The 16430-nt window shown below is 48.6% G+C and overlaps 1 protein-coding gene across 5 annotated transcripts; it reads left to right on the plus strand.

Annotated features, from left to right (window-relative positions):
* The first annotated feature begins 993 nt into the window (after positions 1–993).
* LOC149271143 (AP-2 complex subunit alpha-1-like) lies at positions 994–11861 on the plus strand. Of its 5 annotated transcripts, none has more exons than XM_089507582.1 (24): positions 994–1060; positions 2179–2247; positions 3423–3565; positions 4086–4279; positions 4520–4649; positions 4900–5001; positions 5110–5218; positions 5299–5449; positions 5996–6164; positions 6830–6967; positions 7133–7315; positions 7559–7656; positions 7841–8072; positions 8242–8456; positions 8494–8503; positions 8583–8737; positions 9769–9834; positions 10047–10129; positions 10273–10362; positions 10760–10883; positions 10971–11087; positions 11236–11305; positions 11459–11593; positions 11784–11861. In XM_089507582.1, exons 1-24 carry the CDS (start codon positions 994–996, stop codon positions 11859–11861), a joined length of 2928 nt encoding a protein of 975 aa, XP_089363708.1. The 5 variants fall into 5 exon arrangements, with proteins under 5 accessions (XP_089363708.1, XP_089363707.1, XP_089363709.1 ...); XM_089507581.1 differs by lacking the exon at positions 8494–8503 and adding an exon at positions 9209–9271 and having other exon boundaries at positions 8242–8406; XM_089507583.1 differs by lacking the exon at positions 8494–8503 and having other exon boundaries at positions 8242–8406.
* Positions 11862–16430: the final 4569 nt, after the last annotated feature.

The raw sequence follows: 16430 nt of genomic DNA on the forward strand, positions 1-16430 counted from the left end.
TGTGGTTTCATGTGACCTTTCAAAAGCAACGCATGTGAATTGTGTACTTTTATCGTTGACACAAAGACTTCCTGCTGTTTCTATACACATTATCGGGGCTTTTAGGGCTGTAGAACCCTGCAATACCCTCATACCCAGCAAACATTCTGAGCTCCTAGAAAAGAGGGGCATCAGGGGAGGAAAAAGGGACATATATATATATATATATGTAGGGCCGTCGCTCCTAAAGTGGTATACTTGGGAGTTATGCAGCTACCTGCATATGCGATTATATATATATATATTGAAACAATTATTGAATAAAGTGTATATGAGGCTCTGTGTTACATTGTCGGCGGCTTATGTCTCCAGGAGGAATAATTACATGTTATTAAATGGCTGGGTGATAATTACCAGCTCTGTGACCTCTGTTACGAGGTAACTCCTGGGGTCTGCCCAGTGGGTTCCCTTTAAATGGTTGGCAAAAACCGTTAACTCAGACATGGCATTTGTGGGCTGGACTGTCCCCACCCCATGTCACATATTGGCCAATGGCAGCCTCATAGTCCATTCCATACGCCCAATAGAGAAGCAGTCCTAGGTGGAGGCGTCGCAGGCGCAGATTAATACACTGAGTTGGAAAAGTGACGTCATTTCCCAGTCACACACCCTGTGGAACCGACCTCCCTTCGCGCGACTGACAGACAGGGAGCTTAGCCAATGAGCGAAGGGACACGACAAGTCCTGTCCAATGGTCAGAGAGCGAGGGTGGCAGCGGCGCTCGCGGCGGATTTCCTGCTGCTCTCCGGGTCCCTTCCCTGCTGCAGGCTCGAGTCCTCGTACCGTATTTTCACCCATTCTATCGCTGGCCGCGGGGTGTCGCGCTTCCGCTGTTCCCCACCGGTATTTTTTGGACCCTGTCACGTTTTCCCTCCCTATCCTCTTTTTGCCCCCCTAGCCAGAAGTAGTGCCCCCGCCCAGGCTGCTGCACGGTGAGCGCTCTCAGCAGGGAAGATGCCGGCGGTGTCCAAAGGTGACGGGATGCGGGGACTGGCCGTGTTCATCTCCGACATCAGGAACTGTGAGTGACGGCTGGGCACGGGGCACCTGACGGGGGCAGTAACTATGAGGGTGTGGGCTGTACACAGACCTTGGGGGCGAGTTTGACTACCGGCTGCCAGCGAGCGGGCAAATGGGTGTCACTGGGCATGTAGGGAGGGCTGGGCACCGGTCACCGATTTTGGCTGTCAATGAGGTGCGAATGGGGGGCAGTTTTCCTGCTGTCATCACTTGTGCTGATGATGTCTATCGATGACAGGCAAAAAAAGGAGCGATCGCTGTCGCCCTGGCACACTTTGAATGGCGGTTATCCCTGCGTGAATGGAGCGTCTCGCTGTCGGCTTGTGCGTAAATAGGAGTGAAAATTGTTGGCTGGAGTAACTGGCGTCGGGCACGGGCGTCCGGGGGAACTGGCGTCGGGCATGTTAGGCGGCTGGAGTAACTGGCATTGGGCGACTGGGGGGAACTGGTGTCGGGCACACTGGGCGGCCGGGGGAACTGGCGTCGGGCATGCTGTGCGGCCAAGGCGACTGGCATTGGGCGGCCCGGGGGAACTGGCATCGGGCATGTTGGGCAGTCGGAGTAACTGGCATTGGGTGGCCAGGGGAACAGGCTTTGGGCGGCGGCGGCAGGCATGTTTAAATCTGCATAGTTGGTGATGGAGTAAATGGTGGTGACTTTGCTCGCTGTGTGAAAGTTGCCAATAAGTGCAGAGAAGGTGGACAGTCTCGTGTGGTGATGGCGATCTGGGGCTGTCTGCGTGTAGAGGGGGGAGATTGTCACTCAGCTCATTATGCTTCCTGTACCCAGCAGAGGTGGTAGAGGGTAATACAGCGAGGGTATTAAACATGCGCGGGATAGACATACGGCTCCTGAATCTAAGACGAGACCAACGACTGATTAAGGTTTGAGTCTTTACAGCAGGAGAAACGGCGACTAGACGGGGGCCGAATGGGGCCGACCTGCTGTCACGTTTATGCCATGCATGTGGGGAGAAGATCCAGCTCCACGTGCCTTTTCTAACATGTGTTTTTGCGTGTGTTTGTGACACGTATGAACAGAAATCACAGACCAGCAACACCCGCAACAATAAAGTTCCCGGTCCCCGGCTCGCCTAACGCAGTTTCTCTTCCTTCGCAGGTAAAAGTAAAGAAGCTGAAATTAAGAGAATCAACAAGGAGTTGGCCAACATACGGTCCAAGTTTAAGGGTGCGTACGGCCCTCGCCGATCCAAGCGTTATTAACCCATCGTGTGATTCTTCACGCAGCGCGGCTCGCCATGTCAGCTTGGGATCAATAAAAAGGGGGAAAAAGCTTCTGTTCAACAGAATGAAGGATCCGGTTCCTTAACCCCCGTGGGACGAGGTTTACCTGGTTTTTATACACACTACTGTCCAAAAGTTTGGGGTCACTGAGCTGTTTTCATGGAAAACAAGTAAATTTCTGTCTGTAACATAATCACAAAAGGGTTTCTAACGATCAATTAGCCTTTTAAACTTAAACACAACGTGCCATTGGAACACAGGAGTGATGGGAGTGATAAAGGGCCATTGCAACACGGGAGTGATGGGAGTGATAAAGGGCCATTGCAACACGTGAGTGATAGGAGTGATAAAGGGCCATTGGAACACAGGAGTGATGGGAGGGATAAAGGCCCATTGGGACACAGGAGTGATGGGAGTGATAAAGGGCCATTGGAACACAGGAGTGATGGGAGTGATAAAGGGCCATTGGAACACAGGAGTGATGGGAGGGATAAAGGCCCATTGGGACACAGGAGTGATGGGAGTGATAAAGGGCCATTGGAACACAGGAGTGATGGGAGTGATAAAGGCCCATTGGGACACAGGAGTGATGGGAGTGATAAAGGGCCATTGGAACACAGGAGTGATGGGAGTGATAAAGGGCCATTGGAACACAGGAGTGATGGGAGTGATAAAGGGCCACTGTACGACTGTGAAGAGATTCCATTAAAAATCAGCCGTTTCCGGCTACAATAGTCATTTACAACATTAACCCCGTCTGCGCTGGATTTCTGATCCATTTCATGTTATTTTAATGGGCAAAATATGCTTTGTTTTCCAAAACAAGGACCCCGCGTGACCCCAAACTTTTGACCGTCGTTGTCCGTTTTTGATTATTATAAAGCATTCACCATAACGTGGGGGGGGGGGTTATACTTTTGGGTTTTGATCAGATTCGGGGGTCTGTTTACCGTCTAATATCTTAGAGATCTCTTCAGACCGACTGCAGTTGATCGCAGAAATCACGGGACTCGTTTTTGTAAATAATCTATTTTCGTTCCTGGCGTTGGAAATCCGCGTTCCGGTGACTTTCGGGTTTGATTTCTAACGCTCTGTTCTCTGTATCGTGATGTTTGATAGGAGACAAAGCCCTGGACGGATACAGTAAAAAGAAGTATGTCTGCAAGCTCCTCTTCATCTTCCTCCTGGGCCACGACATCGACTTCGGACACATGGAAGCAGTGAACTTACTGAGTTCCAACAAGTACACGGAGAAGCAGATCGTACGTTCTGGATAGTGACGCAAAATATCAGCAAACACCCGCAAAATAAACCCGATACGCTCCAGAAGTCTCACCTTAATGCACAAAAAAGGGGTTTAGCAAAGTACAGGAGGGGAGATCTTAGAACAAGAGGCCGTGATCTAAGACTAGACGGCAATAGGCTTATATATGGAATATAAGGAAGTTCTACTTTACAGAGAGGGTGGTAGATAAATGGAACAGCCTCCCAGTAGAAGTGGTAGAGGGTAATACAGCAAGGGTATTAAACATGCATGGGATAGGCATACGGCTCCTGAATCTAAGACGAGACCAACGACTGATTAAGGTCTGAGTCTTTACAGCAGGAAGAACAGGTAGACTAGACGGGGGCCGATCTGCCGGCAGGTTCTATGTTTCTACAAAACAAAATATAATTTATTGCCGAGTGACATAACGCTTCTTTATGGTGGATTTAAAGACAGAGTTAAGTTGACGAACGTTTTGGCCAACAAATGACACAGAATGTCCCTCTTGCCGACAGGGCTACCTCTTCATATCCGTGCTGGTGAACTCCAACAGCGAACTCATTCGCCTCATCAACAACGCTATCAAAAACGACCTGGCGAGCCGGAACCCGACCTTCATGTGTCTGGCGCTGCACTGTATCGCCAACGTGGGCAGCAGAGAAATGGCCGAGGCCTTCGCGTCCGAGATCCCGAGGATACTAGTCGCCGGGTGAGAACGCCCCGTCATCTGGAATATTACCCCTCTTATAACCCCGTAGCGTGTGTGCATAATATAGGATTTATTTACTGTTCACTCATACTCCGCTGAGTACAGACTCCCTCTGGATTATTTTACGCATCTGTCCAATTGATTAACATATTTTTGTACACCCAGAACCCCCCCCCCCCCGTGTTTCTCGAATGTGCTTTTTATTTATAAGCTGCCGTGTTTGTGACGCTCGCTTAACAGAGACACCATGGACAGCGTGAAGCAGAGCGCCGCTCTCTGCCTGCTCCGACTCTACAAGACGTCCCCTGATCTGGTGCCGATGGGGGAATGGACGTCCCGCGTGGTTCATCTGCTTAACGATCAGCACATGGTACGGTCATCTGTTGGTCTCGTTCTCGCGTTATAAGTAGATGCAGGTCTCCTGGATCGCAGCTGGAATTACAGCCAAGCCGTTGACCCTCTGGTTCTAGACTATTACCCCCTCCCGGTTCTCGCATTACTCCTCCTAAGTGTTCTGCATCTCCCGTGTGTTTATGTTTCTATCGCACCCGATCTCGCTAGTCTTTTCTCTGTGCTCAATGTGTTCAGGACCCTTAATCTTACTCCTGTCCGTGTCTCAGGGAGTGGTGACGGCCGCTGTCAGTCTCATCACCTGCCTCTGCAGGAAGAACCCCGATGACTTCAAGACCTGCGTCTCGCTGGCGGTCTCCAGGCTCAGCCGGGTAAATTATCTTTTTTTTTTTCCGCTCTTTAAAGACCATCGCGATGCTGAAAATTGAGAGCTATGCTAAGTTTCACACCACAGCCTAACCCGTAGACCTCCCCTTCAGATTGTCTCATCAGCTTCCACAGACCTGCAGGATTACACGTATTATTTCGTCCCCGCGCCTTGGCTCTCTGTGAAGCTTCTTCGTCTGCTTCAGTGCTACCCCCCTCCAGGTAAAATCTCATCCGTCCGAGGTTTATTCTACCTAAAAACACGGCGTGCCTCCGGGTCTAACGTACGTTTCCTCCTCCAGAGGACGCTGCTGTAAAGGGCCGGCTAGTCGAATGTCTGGAGACCATCTTAAACAAAGCCCAGGAGCCTCCGAAATCAAAGAAGGTCCAACATTCCAACGCTAAGAATGCCATTCTTTTCGAAGCGATCAGCCTTATTATCCACTATGACAGGTAACATATATACAGAAGGCCATCCAAATACTTGGCCTTGCCTCCTTTGTGGCATTGCTGGCAGGTATGCAAATACTTATTCGTATGATGTCACATGGCTCAAGGAAATGACATCAAGGGGAAGAATAATCTCATACACGTTTACCGCCTTGATCCCAGCATATGGTCTGTTAGTGTTCATATTAGAATTACAGAAATGTATTTACCCCGGGATACTGGAGTGAAAGAACGTGCAGACTAGTGGTGCTGTCCTCAGGCCCCTTTACATTAAACTGACCCTTCAGGCCAAGTTTTTTATTCATCGCATGTAAGAGTTCATCGTTTTTAAGTTTCCCTTTTGTACTGGGGATGGCAGATGTATTCTTCCCGCGTGTGCATTAGATGTCGGACCTGGCGTATATCAAAAGCTGGCTGACTAGGCGGCCCCTGTGAACAGTAGTCACACACAAAGCGGCTCACGCGAGGCAGATGCGACTTTTGCGTTTAGATTCCATTGTTGTCCCTGTCCTGGACATGGCTGACCCGATCCCCTGTCCTTCCTCCCAGCGAACCGAACCTGCTGGTCAGAGCCTGCAACCAACTCGGCCAGTTCCTGCAGCACCGAGAGACCAACCTGCGCTACCTGGCCCTGGAGAGCATGTGCACGCTGGCCAGCTCCGAATTCTCCCACGAGGCCGTGAAGACGCACATTGAGACCGTCATCAATGCCCTAAAGGTGAGCCAGACGAAGCTGTCGATAATGTGATTAAAGTACAAACATATCCGTCATGTCTGCCATGCCTCAGGAAGGCCCAGTCCTGTCTATATATATATATATATATATTCTATATAATGTTGTTGTATTTAACCATTTCTTATCCCCTTATCCTATTTTAATGTATCCTATCCCTATATCCTATGGCAGGGGTGTCCAACCTGCGGCCTTCCAGCTGCTGCAGGACTGCATCTCCCATACTCCTCAGCCAGCCCCTTAGCTGAAAGAGCATTATGGGAGATGTAGTCTTGCAGCAGCTGGAGGTCCGCAGGTTGGACACCCCTGTCCTATGGTATTATGTGACTCCTAAAGTGTTACTGCTGGTGCCTACCGTTTAGTGCGATTTTGTTAAATTAAATAAGTATTATTATTTATTATTATTATTAATATTAATAATATTATCAATCTCTTCCACGTGGCTCAGAGATTCCAGCCCTGCCTTTGAACTTAGTGTTGCTAAATACTTTGTTTTATTCAGGATTATTCTGTGTTTTGTGCTCCTGTATTACATATCAAACACGTTTTTGCTTAAAGATACAGAGGGTATGTTAAGCTACACGCGTGTTCTCCGGTCTTCTGTGGCTATCCGTGTTTGTCTCATCCCGTCTCCGCGTTTTCTCCCGCAGACGGAGCGGGACGTCAGCGTGAGGCAGCGGGCCGCGGATCTCCTTTACGCCATGTGCGACCGGACCAACGCCAAGCAGATCGTCTCGGAAATGCTCAGCTACCTGGAAACGGCCGACTATTCCATACGAGAGGAGATGGTAAATTCGCGGGGAACGCTAACTCCCGAATATTCTCTACCACCCCGATACGGGGCTGCAGAACGCAGCTTGAGCCAAAAACATGGCGGCCTTCTCCAACCGGAGCGTCGCTGTAGGGGATAAAAACATCTTGGCTTCTTGTTTTCTACGTTTCTTTTCCCCCAGGTTCTGAAAGTGGCCATCTTGGCCGAGAAATACGCCGTGGACTACAGCTGGTACGTAGACACCATTCTGAACCTGATCCGCATTGCCGGGGACTACGTAAGCGAAGAAGTCTGGTACCGGGTGATCCAGATCGTCATCAACCGAGACGACGTACAAGGTTACGCCGCGAAAACTGTCTTTGAGGTAAAAAAATAACACACTTTATCGTGATATTAGCACATTTTAGTTGTTTGGGCTTATTCTGTATCCAGAACAGAACAGATATTCAGCCATGGCGGTACCCGCTGTTTGCTGGCGTAATTTATCTGCTAAATCATTTGCCCGCTGCGCAGGGATAAAGCTAACATCTCTCTCTAAAAGCACAACGTCTGTTAATAACACCTTCTTGTAATTAGCCGCTGACTCAATTCCGCTGCTTCTCTCCAGGCTTTGCAGGCCCCTGCGTGCCACGAAAACATGGTGAAGGTGGGGGGCTACATTTTGGGCGAGTTCGGCAACCTTATCGCAGGAGACCCCAGGTCAAGGTAGGATTCGGTAAAAGTCTGCGTCGGCAAATCTAAAAGAAAAAAATATATATATATATATATCTAGCGTGTTGGCGCTAGTGTCGCTAATCTCGTGAGGATTCCTCTTGCTCGGGTAACTTGGCGCGAGGCGTTCTCTTTCCGGTAGGTCCTCGGTCTAATAACGGCCCTCTTCTACTTGCAGCCCCTTGGTACAGTTCAACCTGCTGCATTCCAAGTTCCATTTGTGCAGCGTGTCCACCAGAGCGCTCCTCCTCTCGACCTACATCAAGTTCATTAACCTCTTTCCCGAGACCAAGACGACCATCCAAGACGTTCTCCGCTCCGACAGCCAGATCAGGAACGCGGACGTCGAGCTGCAGCAGAGGGCGGTGGAATACCTGAAGCTCAGCTCCATCGCCAGCACGGATGTCCTGGTGAGCGCTTCATGAGTTCATTTGATCCACCGAGGAGCGAGCGAGGATTTCCGATGGAATGAGCCCCACGGAAGCCCCCGGAGAGACGGGTTGTGGGCCGGTTTTTGTCGTAACTCTTTGTTAAGGTGGTGTGTGATTTACAGCCTCTCGTGGGTTTGTCGTTGGGCAGGCTACGGTCCTGGAGGAGATGCCTCCGTTCCCTGAGCGCGAGTCCTCCATCCTGGCCAAGTTGAAGAAGAAGAAGGGACCCGGGGCGGTCAGCGAGCTCGACGACACAAAGAAGGATCAGAACGCTGAAGTCAACGGAGGGGTTGAGCCCGCAGCCAGCTCCGCGGTAAGGATACGGCAGCTTTACCTCGCTGTAATGGCTCTGTGCCGGTCTACGTAGAACATGCAGAGGTTACAGTTAGGAGTGATGAAGCCTCTCTGACGTAGGCGAGGTGTAGGGTGTGCTCATTAGACGTACCGGTTAAGGAATACGGACTCTAACCGCTCTTCATGCGTTCACAGTCCACACCTTCGCCGTCGGCAGACCTGCTCGGCCTGCGAAGCGCCCCCGTGACCGCGTCCTCTGCGCCCGGTTCCACTAACCTGCTGGTTGATGTGTTTGACACCCCGCCTGCTTCCGTGTCTGTAGCCCCCGGGGCCGAGGATCACTTCCTAAGGTAACGTGACAAAGCGCTTTAACCGGGAAGCAAGGTGGAAACGCGTGTGTTAATACTACGAAATACACGGCTTTTATGATCGTCGGCTGTATTATTAAGTCGGTGTTATGTTTGTGTTGGGCGTATGGTATTTCCGCCAGTAACAAGGCGGCTGGTGAATAACTTAATTGGCTTCCCTAGCCAATCAGCTTCCCCAAAAGGGGAGCGGTAACCTAACGGTGAGGAGTCGTGTCTGTGTCGGATCCCGTGTGTTCCTGGCGGTGCGATAAACCCGTCGCCTGGATCTCTGCGGTGCTTTTGTGTGCGCGTTGCTGTCTTTTTGTGATTTTTGTGCCAACTGTCTAATTGCATGTAGGTTCTCTGTCTCTCTCGGTCTTTTGTCTTCTGTCTCTTCTCCACTGTCTCGCTGCTCGTGGACTGTCTTGTCTTTGTCTGTCTTGGTGTGCCTACCTGTGATTGGATGGCGCGCAGCGACTTGGACCCGCCCCCTGAGAGTCCTCCTTCTCTATTGGCCGATGCAGCCCAGCCTTCAGAGTAAGGGGCTGACTCCGTAACACTTTGTAGAAGAGGTAGCACGTTGATTAGCGAGCGACGTCGGGTCGTTGTTACCCCCCCTACCGGCAGCGAAACGGTTAATCTATGCATTCGGCTTTTAATATAAATACAGCGCTTTTGTATATCTGCCAGGAAAGATAACTGCACGGAATACAACTTTTTTGGGAAGAGAGAAAGAATAAAAATAATTTTTCTATTAGATTGCATTTATTTAGAGTACCGGCAGGTTCCATACCGCTATTACCTTCGCCCTGCTCTTGTGAGCTTGCAATCTATTAAATATCCCGTTAGGGGCTGTAGGCGTTTCGGATCAGCGTTGCTTGTTGATGTCTGTGTGTCTTCGGTGGGCTTCGGATGTCGGCACTAACGCCGTTTACCAGCCTAACAGACCCGTTTTTGTGTTTTTTTTCTCTCTCTCGCTCCGTGTTCCGCTCTGTTTCCGTATCTTTTTTCTCCTGCTCCGCTTCCGCTCTTAGTTCTGGTTCCGCTGTCTCTGAGGATCCTGCTTTGCCGATCGCCGAGGCCGACGAACTCCTAAACAAGTAAGAGAGGCTGCTGTGACCCCGCGCGCTCCTCCTGTCCGTGCCGCTTAAACCCTCTCTAGTTGCTTGCGTGTAGCGCCCGTGTTGTCCGTCAGTTACTGTTCCTCACGACATGTATGATCTCTTGCGTAACATACTTGTCGGAATGTTCTGGAAGTCCACGGATAGATGGGGTTCATCTGAAGACGTTTCATTTGTTCCTCTGGATCTAGGTTCGTCTGCAAGAACAACGGAGTCCTGTTTGAGAATCAGCTTTTACAAATCGGTGTCAAGTCAGAATTCCGCCAGAACTTGGGTAAGTCGTGAAGCGGGGGCCGCCGTGGCATTTTCTATATTATTTACTTGGCACCCCTCGGTGTCGGGGGGGGGGGGGAGGGTAGGAGCTTCCAAGCGTCTGGACTTGTTTTAACGTTGCTAAAAATGACATCTTTTACACAGGCCGGATGTACTTGTTTTATGGAAACAAAACGTCGGTGCGGTTCCAGAGCTTTACACCGACTGTCTCCTGTCCTGAGGATCTGCAGAGTCATATCCTTTGGGAGCGAGCGCTCACTGGGGAGCGAGCGCTCACTGGGGAGCGAGCTCAGAACCCCTCCTTCGCTTTCAGGGTTTTGGGGTTTTTTAAGACGCTGTCCCACTATTTTTCTCTGAAGGTTTAATGCCTGCGTTGGTAAAAACTATTTCTGAAGAGTTTGGGCGTTCAGAAAACGTTAACTTCACATCCAAGAGCCATTCGGTTCCGTAGTTTTCCGTGCCACGTCTATCAACCTTTTATCAATCAAGTCTTGATCCTGTCCTCTGCGGAGGTCTTAATGCCCAGGGCTACCAGGGGTGATAATTCTGCCCTGGCCCAGACCAATGTACGCTTCAGGGGGGTAGCTTCAGACCCATTTGCACGCTTCTGGTCCTTAACCTGCATGCGCACAGCTCAACATCCAGACAAAGCCCGTCGCTCCGGTCATAGAAGGAGGTGCTCAGGTCCAGCAAATGCTGAACATTGAATGCTTGGCCGACTTTGATGACTCCCCTCTCATCAACATTAAGTTCAGGTACAGGCAGCTCCGCGATCCGTTCAGAGCGCGATTGGTAAGAGTGTAAAGCTGTGCGTTCCACTCATTTTCTTGGTCGTCGTTTAGGTACGGAGGGACGTTACAAAATATCACCCTGAAGCTGCCCATCACCATGAACAAGTTCTTCCAGGCCACCGAGATGCCGTCGCAGGACTTCTTCCAGCGCTGGAAGCAGCTCAGTCTGTAGGTTCATTATCTGTAGACTTTTGCCCTCCTGAAAATACAAAAGGGGTTCTTGTTGGGTTTTTCCCCCCAACTTATTTCACATGGCAGTTGGGAGTGAAATATTTGAATAAGTTTGGTAAATTAGATTTGTTTGAACTTTTGACAGCCCACAGCAAGAGGCACAGAAGATCTTCAAAGCCAACCACCCCATGGACTCTGAAGTGACGAAAGCTAAGGTGAGACAATGCCTGTGGAATCATTTCACGCGGTTCCGTGAATCGGCCTGGAAGTTCTAGACCACCGCATGGCTGCCTCCGGTTTAAAGGGAAAGGGAGGACAGTGCGTGGAGCGGGTGTGCGGCTTCACGGCAACCTGCTTGTCTGTTTCAGCTGCTGGGCTTCGGCTCGGCCCTGCTAGACAAGGTGGATCCCAACCCAGATAATTATGTCGGAGCCGGGATCATCCAGACCAAGTCTGTCCAAGTGGGCTGCCTGTTGCGTCTAGAACCAAACATCCAAGCTCAGGTAACTTTACTTAGAAATGCGTCCTCCGTTAATAACCAAACCTGCCCCTCGCTCCCCGTCCGACCTGCCCCTCGCTCCCCGTCCGACCTGCCCCTCGCTCCCCGTCCGACCTGCCCCTTACCCAGCGCTTCTCGTACCGACCTCGTTAAGATTTCGGGGCCTCTGTAATAATCCTCTTTCTCTGGTTTAGATGTACCGGCTCACCCTGAGAACCAGCAAGGAAGCCGTTTCCAAACACTTATGCGAGTTGTTATCGATGCAGTTTTAAGCCAACGAGAACGCGTCCGCCGACGGCAGCGAAGCAGCAAAAACACTAAACGGAGGGTTCAGCATGCGTCGGGCAAACGTGCGTCTGCGTGTGTGATGGGGTCCTGTTCATGCCTCGTCGCTGCAGATCGTCTTATTGTGTGTGAGTGTGAGTGTGAGTGTGTGTCTCTGTACGTGTTCACTAAAGACCGTGAGACTTTTTGGAAGAGACGGCAAACTATTAATATTCTTATCTTTTAAAAGATGTGTGGTGGTTCTTCTAGATTTCGTCGTGCTTGCCGTGACTTCTATAAATGACCCAGCCCGGGAGCTCCTTCTAAAATCCGGGGTGATGGGCGGTCGCTCCCCAAATTCTGCCCCCCCGGGCCGGCCTGTGGATAAGGGGGCACCTTTCTGCGCACGCTAACCCGAACGCGTATCCGTTTCTCACCAACAAAACTCTACCGGGGGGGGGCCAAGTCTTTTAATGCCGGATACTCTCTGCTGTCGGATTCTAAGCAAACGAGTAGCACGACGGCAGTCATTCTTCTCGCCCTCTTATCTCCATCTCATCGTGTTCTTCATCGATGGTTCTCGAAGCAGCCGTCGATAGCCCTGTAAATCGTTGCATGCCATTCCAGCTTCAAAGACAGGTAGGCGGGCAGGGGGGTCTCTGATGGTTTGAGGCCAAAGCACACCTTTTTAATCATCGGCAATGTTTGCCTGCTTTGCGTATTGATTGATTGTTTCTGGAAGAACATAGTAGAAGTCCAGCCTGCGGACGGCAAAGAGTTTATACCGGAGCCGTTTTAACTCGTCTCGGACTCGTATTTTTTTAGGGTGGGAAGAAAAAAAAAAAAAAAGAGGGCGTCCCTGGCATGCGGGACACCTTTCGGTCTTTTTATTTTTGCCGGTTTTCTAGTATTTTGGCGTAACTAGTGGTTTTTGGTTCTGGTTGGTCCCAGAGACGTTTGAAGTGGTGATTATTGCTGTATTGGAGACGGAGCGAGGTCGTGGTTCTAGCCGCCTAGCGTCTCTCCAGGTGTTCTCGTGTCAGGGTGACAATGTATCTGTTGTATTTTTTTTGGTTCTTTGTTTTGTTTTAAGCATTCCATCACTCAGTAGTTTTATCCGGTGCTTCATTTGTTTTTTGCACCGGCTTTGTTCATTCCATTTTGTGTATCATCTCCCCGTATCATCTCCTCCGCTCTTACTGCTTCTCTTTGGGTCATGATTTAGATTATTTTAGATTCCATGTAACAGACGGACCGTCTTCTCCTGTATCCATACAAACGATTGTGCCGGTGGGGATTTCCTTTACCGGTACCAGATCCTCGGTGGCTTTCCAGCCGTTGTGAAGCTACAGTTCTCGTAAAGGCTTTGGATCGTGGGGATTGTCGTCTATCGCTGCTCTAAAATAGTGTCTGTACCTTTAAAGAGGAGCTGTCACATTCCGGGTCACCTCCAGTCCTAAATCAGAACCCCCCCATCGCATATCATTGTTCTTTTTAATGCGTCGTGGATATAAAGATGTCCGTGAAAAACTAATAATTAACCCAAGCGCCGGATGGTTTCCAACCATGGTTTCAAAATATACTTTTTTTTTTTTATTATTTTGGATGTGACCGTTCCTCCATGAACGGAGCCCGGTTTCCGGGCTGAAGCAGAGGCTCGTATTACCTCTTTTTAGTTTTCTTAACCTGTTTTTTTTTTTTTTTGTTTGTTTTTTTCTATACGGCCTATAGTTTGCCTATTTTTTTTTTTTCTTACGAAGGGTAGGTGGGGTCACCTGCCTCTGTACATAGGTATATATAAATATATAAGATATTATATAAATGTTAATACATAATCGAGAGGTACATCGATACGTCACAGTTCCATCCCTTCCAACCGTTTCCCGGAGCGCCGTTGCTCAAAAGGACCTCTCCTAGCTAAGCAGCCCCCGCCGCGCATTCGCTCCTATTTACATCTCATTTAACCCTTTGTGGATTACCCTGCGCTTCTCACTCCCCTCCTCCGGGGGACAGTAGATCCCTCGTTTTGTTTTTCTCCCGCAGTCTTTTTTATTTTAACTTTTTGTTCTAAATATCTTAAAAATTAAGAGTGAACTAAACAGCTTTGTTTTGGGTTTTTTTTCCTTCTACCTTTTGGCACCCAAAGGGTTAAAGCTACAGAGGCAGCCCCTTGATCACAAAGCTTGTTGTTTGTGTGTTTTTAAGCATTTTTTGGGGGGGTAATTCTCCACGTTATTAAACATAGGCTTGTGAAGGGGGTGATTTTAATTTTATTTTTTTATTTTTATATATATTTTAAAACTTTTTTATTATTTTTTTTTGTTTGTTCCGGAGCGCAGTCCTCGCCGGTGCTGGTCCTTTATCTCGTGTAGTGTTCCGCTAGAGTCCGTGCGTGAGAGTTTTGCGTGTATAACTGCACATGAATGTACCGCCGCCGCCGCTTCGTAAGTCCTGTATCATATTAGACGCCCATATTTTCTATCTGTGTATTTTATAAACTGTATCATTCCCACCCAAAGCCCTGGAATAAAAGATTGAGCCGTGCTTTCCATGTTATTGTACGCGCCGTTAACGAGAGTACGACAGACGAGCGCTTCGAAGAGCGGACATGGCCCGTTCCTGTGCTAAGGTATAGATCAAATGCCATGTATGTGAATAGACTTTTTTGAACTGCTTTCATATGGGTGACCCAAGTGGGTTTGCAGCTTAACAACTTCTATCCCTTGGCTAGCAAGGTATTAAAATAATTGCTTCAATCAGCCAATCAGTGATAAGAATAGTTGGACGGCAGAAAAGCAGAGCTGCAGCTTCTCCTAAGGGAAGTATTTTTTTTTTTCCTCCCCACTTTTAATGAATGCTTATTAAATGTATTCAATGTATCGTCCCTTTTAACAAGCAAAAGACCCTCGGCACCCCACTTAAATGCGCTTCACGTGTCATCGATAATACTTGCTCTATATCGTGCTAAGCTTTTTATAAGCGGTTTCTATGGTTACCTTTTAGAACTCACCGTTAATATAGATATATATATATATATAGCTATGAGTAAATTTCCATAGGCAGCCGTTATTCACTTGCTTTATTTTTGCAAAACGAGGGGAAAAAACCATCAATTTACAGCTTTTTATATATATTAACAAACATCTCGCAAACAAACATATTTACAACGAACGTGAGCTCCGCTCGGGCGTCAGCGAGGGAGTCTCTTCAAACCTTTGGTGCCGGAGGCGGCTCGTTCGGCCGATTAGTCGTATTTAACCGTTTCAGTGTCCATAAAAGATCAAGCAGCGGGATGCCACGCAATGCCTGCGTTATTACCCCTGTGCCGTAGCAGTGCTGCAGGTAGGGGGCTATTATATTGCCTAATACACCTTATTTATTTACTGGCTGTATGGTACAGAACATTGTTCCCGGTGTACGCTAATGGAGTTCATGCTAAAGCGCCGTGGCCGTCATACTTCTGTTAGTGGGGTAACTTCCAGGAAATCTCACCAATTTAACGATACATTATTTGGGGCCAACTAAGCTCTTGTTGCAGGGGTTGGCCCTTCTTAACGCATCTTTCAAGCAAAATCCCAGTTTAATAAATATGCCCCGGGATAAGCAGGTCCCCAGGGTACAGGGAGCACGTTGCCCCCGCTTACTTTGTACACAGCTATCTAAAGGTCCCCCCTTTCTATGCTCCATGTAAACCTTACATAGATGTCCCAGCATTAAGGCCAAGTCTAGTCGTCCCAGCCCAGGATTACTGACGGGGGTCTTCAATCCATCCGGACATGGTTACCCCCCCCCCCATGTTTTGACCCCTTCTCTTGCATTATAACCTTTCTGTGCTCCATGAGGCTTATTTCTAAATCCTATCAATCAAGTTAAAATTGGCACATAAGTGATTTCATTTTTTTTCTATTTTATAAACGGTATTTTTTTATAGATATATCGAAAGAATAGGATAATTTACAATGGATGGATGATGTCATAGAAATAATCAAATAAATACAGATAGCGTCGATTGACTTATTTTATATGCATTTTGAATATTTTGAAAGCTGGAGGGATGCGCTATACGGAATGATTATAAACGATCATTTTTCTCTAGAGCAGAAAAAAAAACAAAGTTTCTTCTTATAAAGAAGGGCCGAGGCTTTGAGCCGCCTCCTATCTCGTAGCTGACATGAGAAAAAGCTCCACTCGTAATCACCGATTTATGCCCCAATCTATCCAATATGGAAGAAAACCAAAACCAAAAAGCAAAATGGTAAAAAGAGTAGAGAGAGATTTAGTCTAACAAGCGATACGGTATCTGGAACTTTACGTCACTGTCCATCCTTCCAGGAAAACATCAAAAAATTATTTTAATGGACCTTCCTGAGTTACACCGGTGGTCCCACCAGCTGGAGAAGACTTTAACCTGGGCATTGGAGAGGATCACAGATTTTCTTTTAGACTATGGGTTGAAGTCGCTTAAGGGCTATGATGTTTCTCCCTTCTTCAACCAGAAAGACCTCCTTAAAGGGGCCGTAAAGGACACCGGGTTGTGAAAGCTCCCGGTACGTTTCTTCTCCAAGAAGGGGGGAGTT

Source organism: Sceloporus occidentalis, unplaced genomic scaffold (assembly GCF_023333645.1).
Source record: "Sceloporus occidentalis isolate IW3139 unplaced genomic scaffold, rSceOcc1.0.p SCAF_548, whole genome shotgun sequence".
Classification (NCBI taxonomy): domain Eukaryota; kingdom Metazoa; phylum Chordata; class Lepidosauria; order Squamata; family Phrynosomatidae; genus Sceloporus; species Sceloporus occidentalis.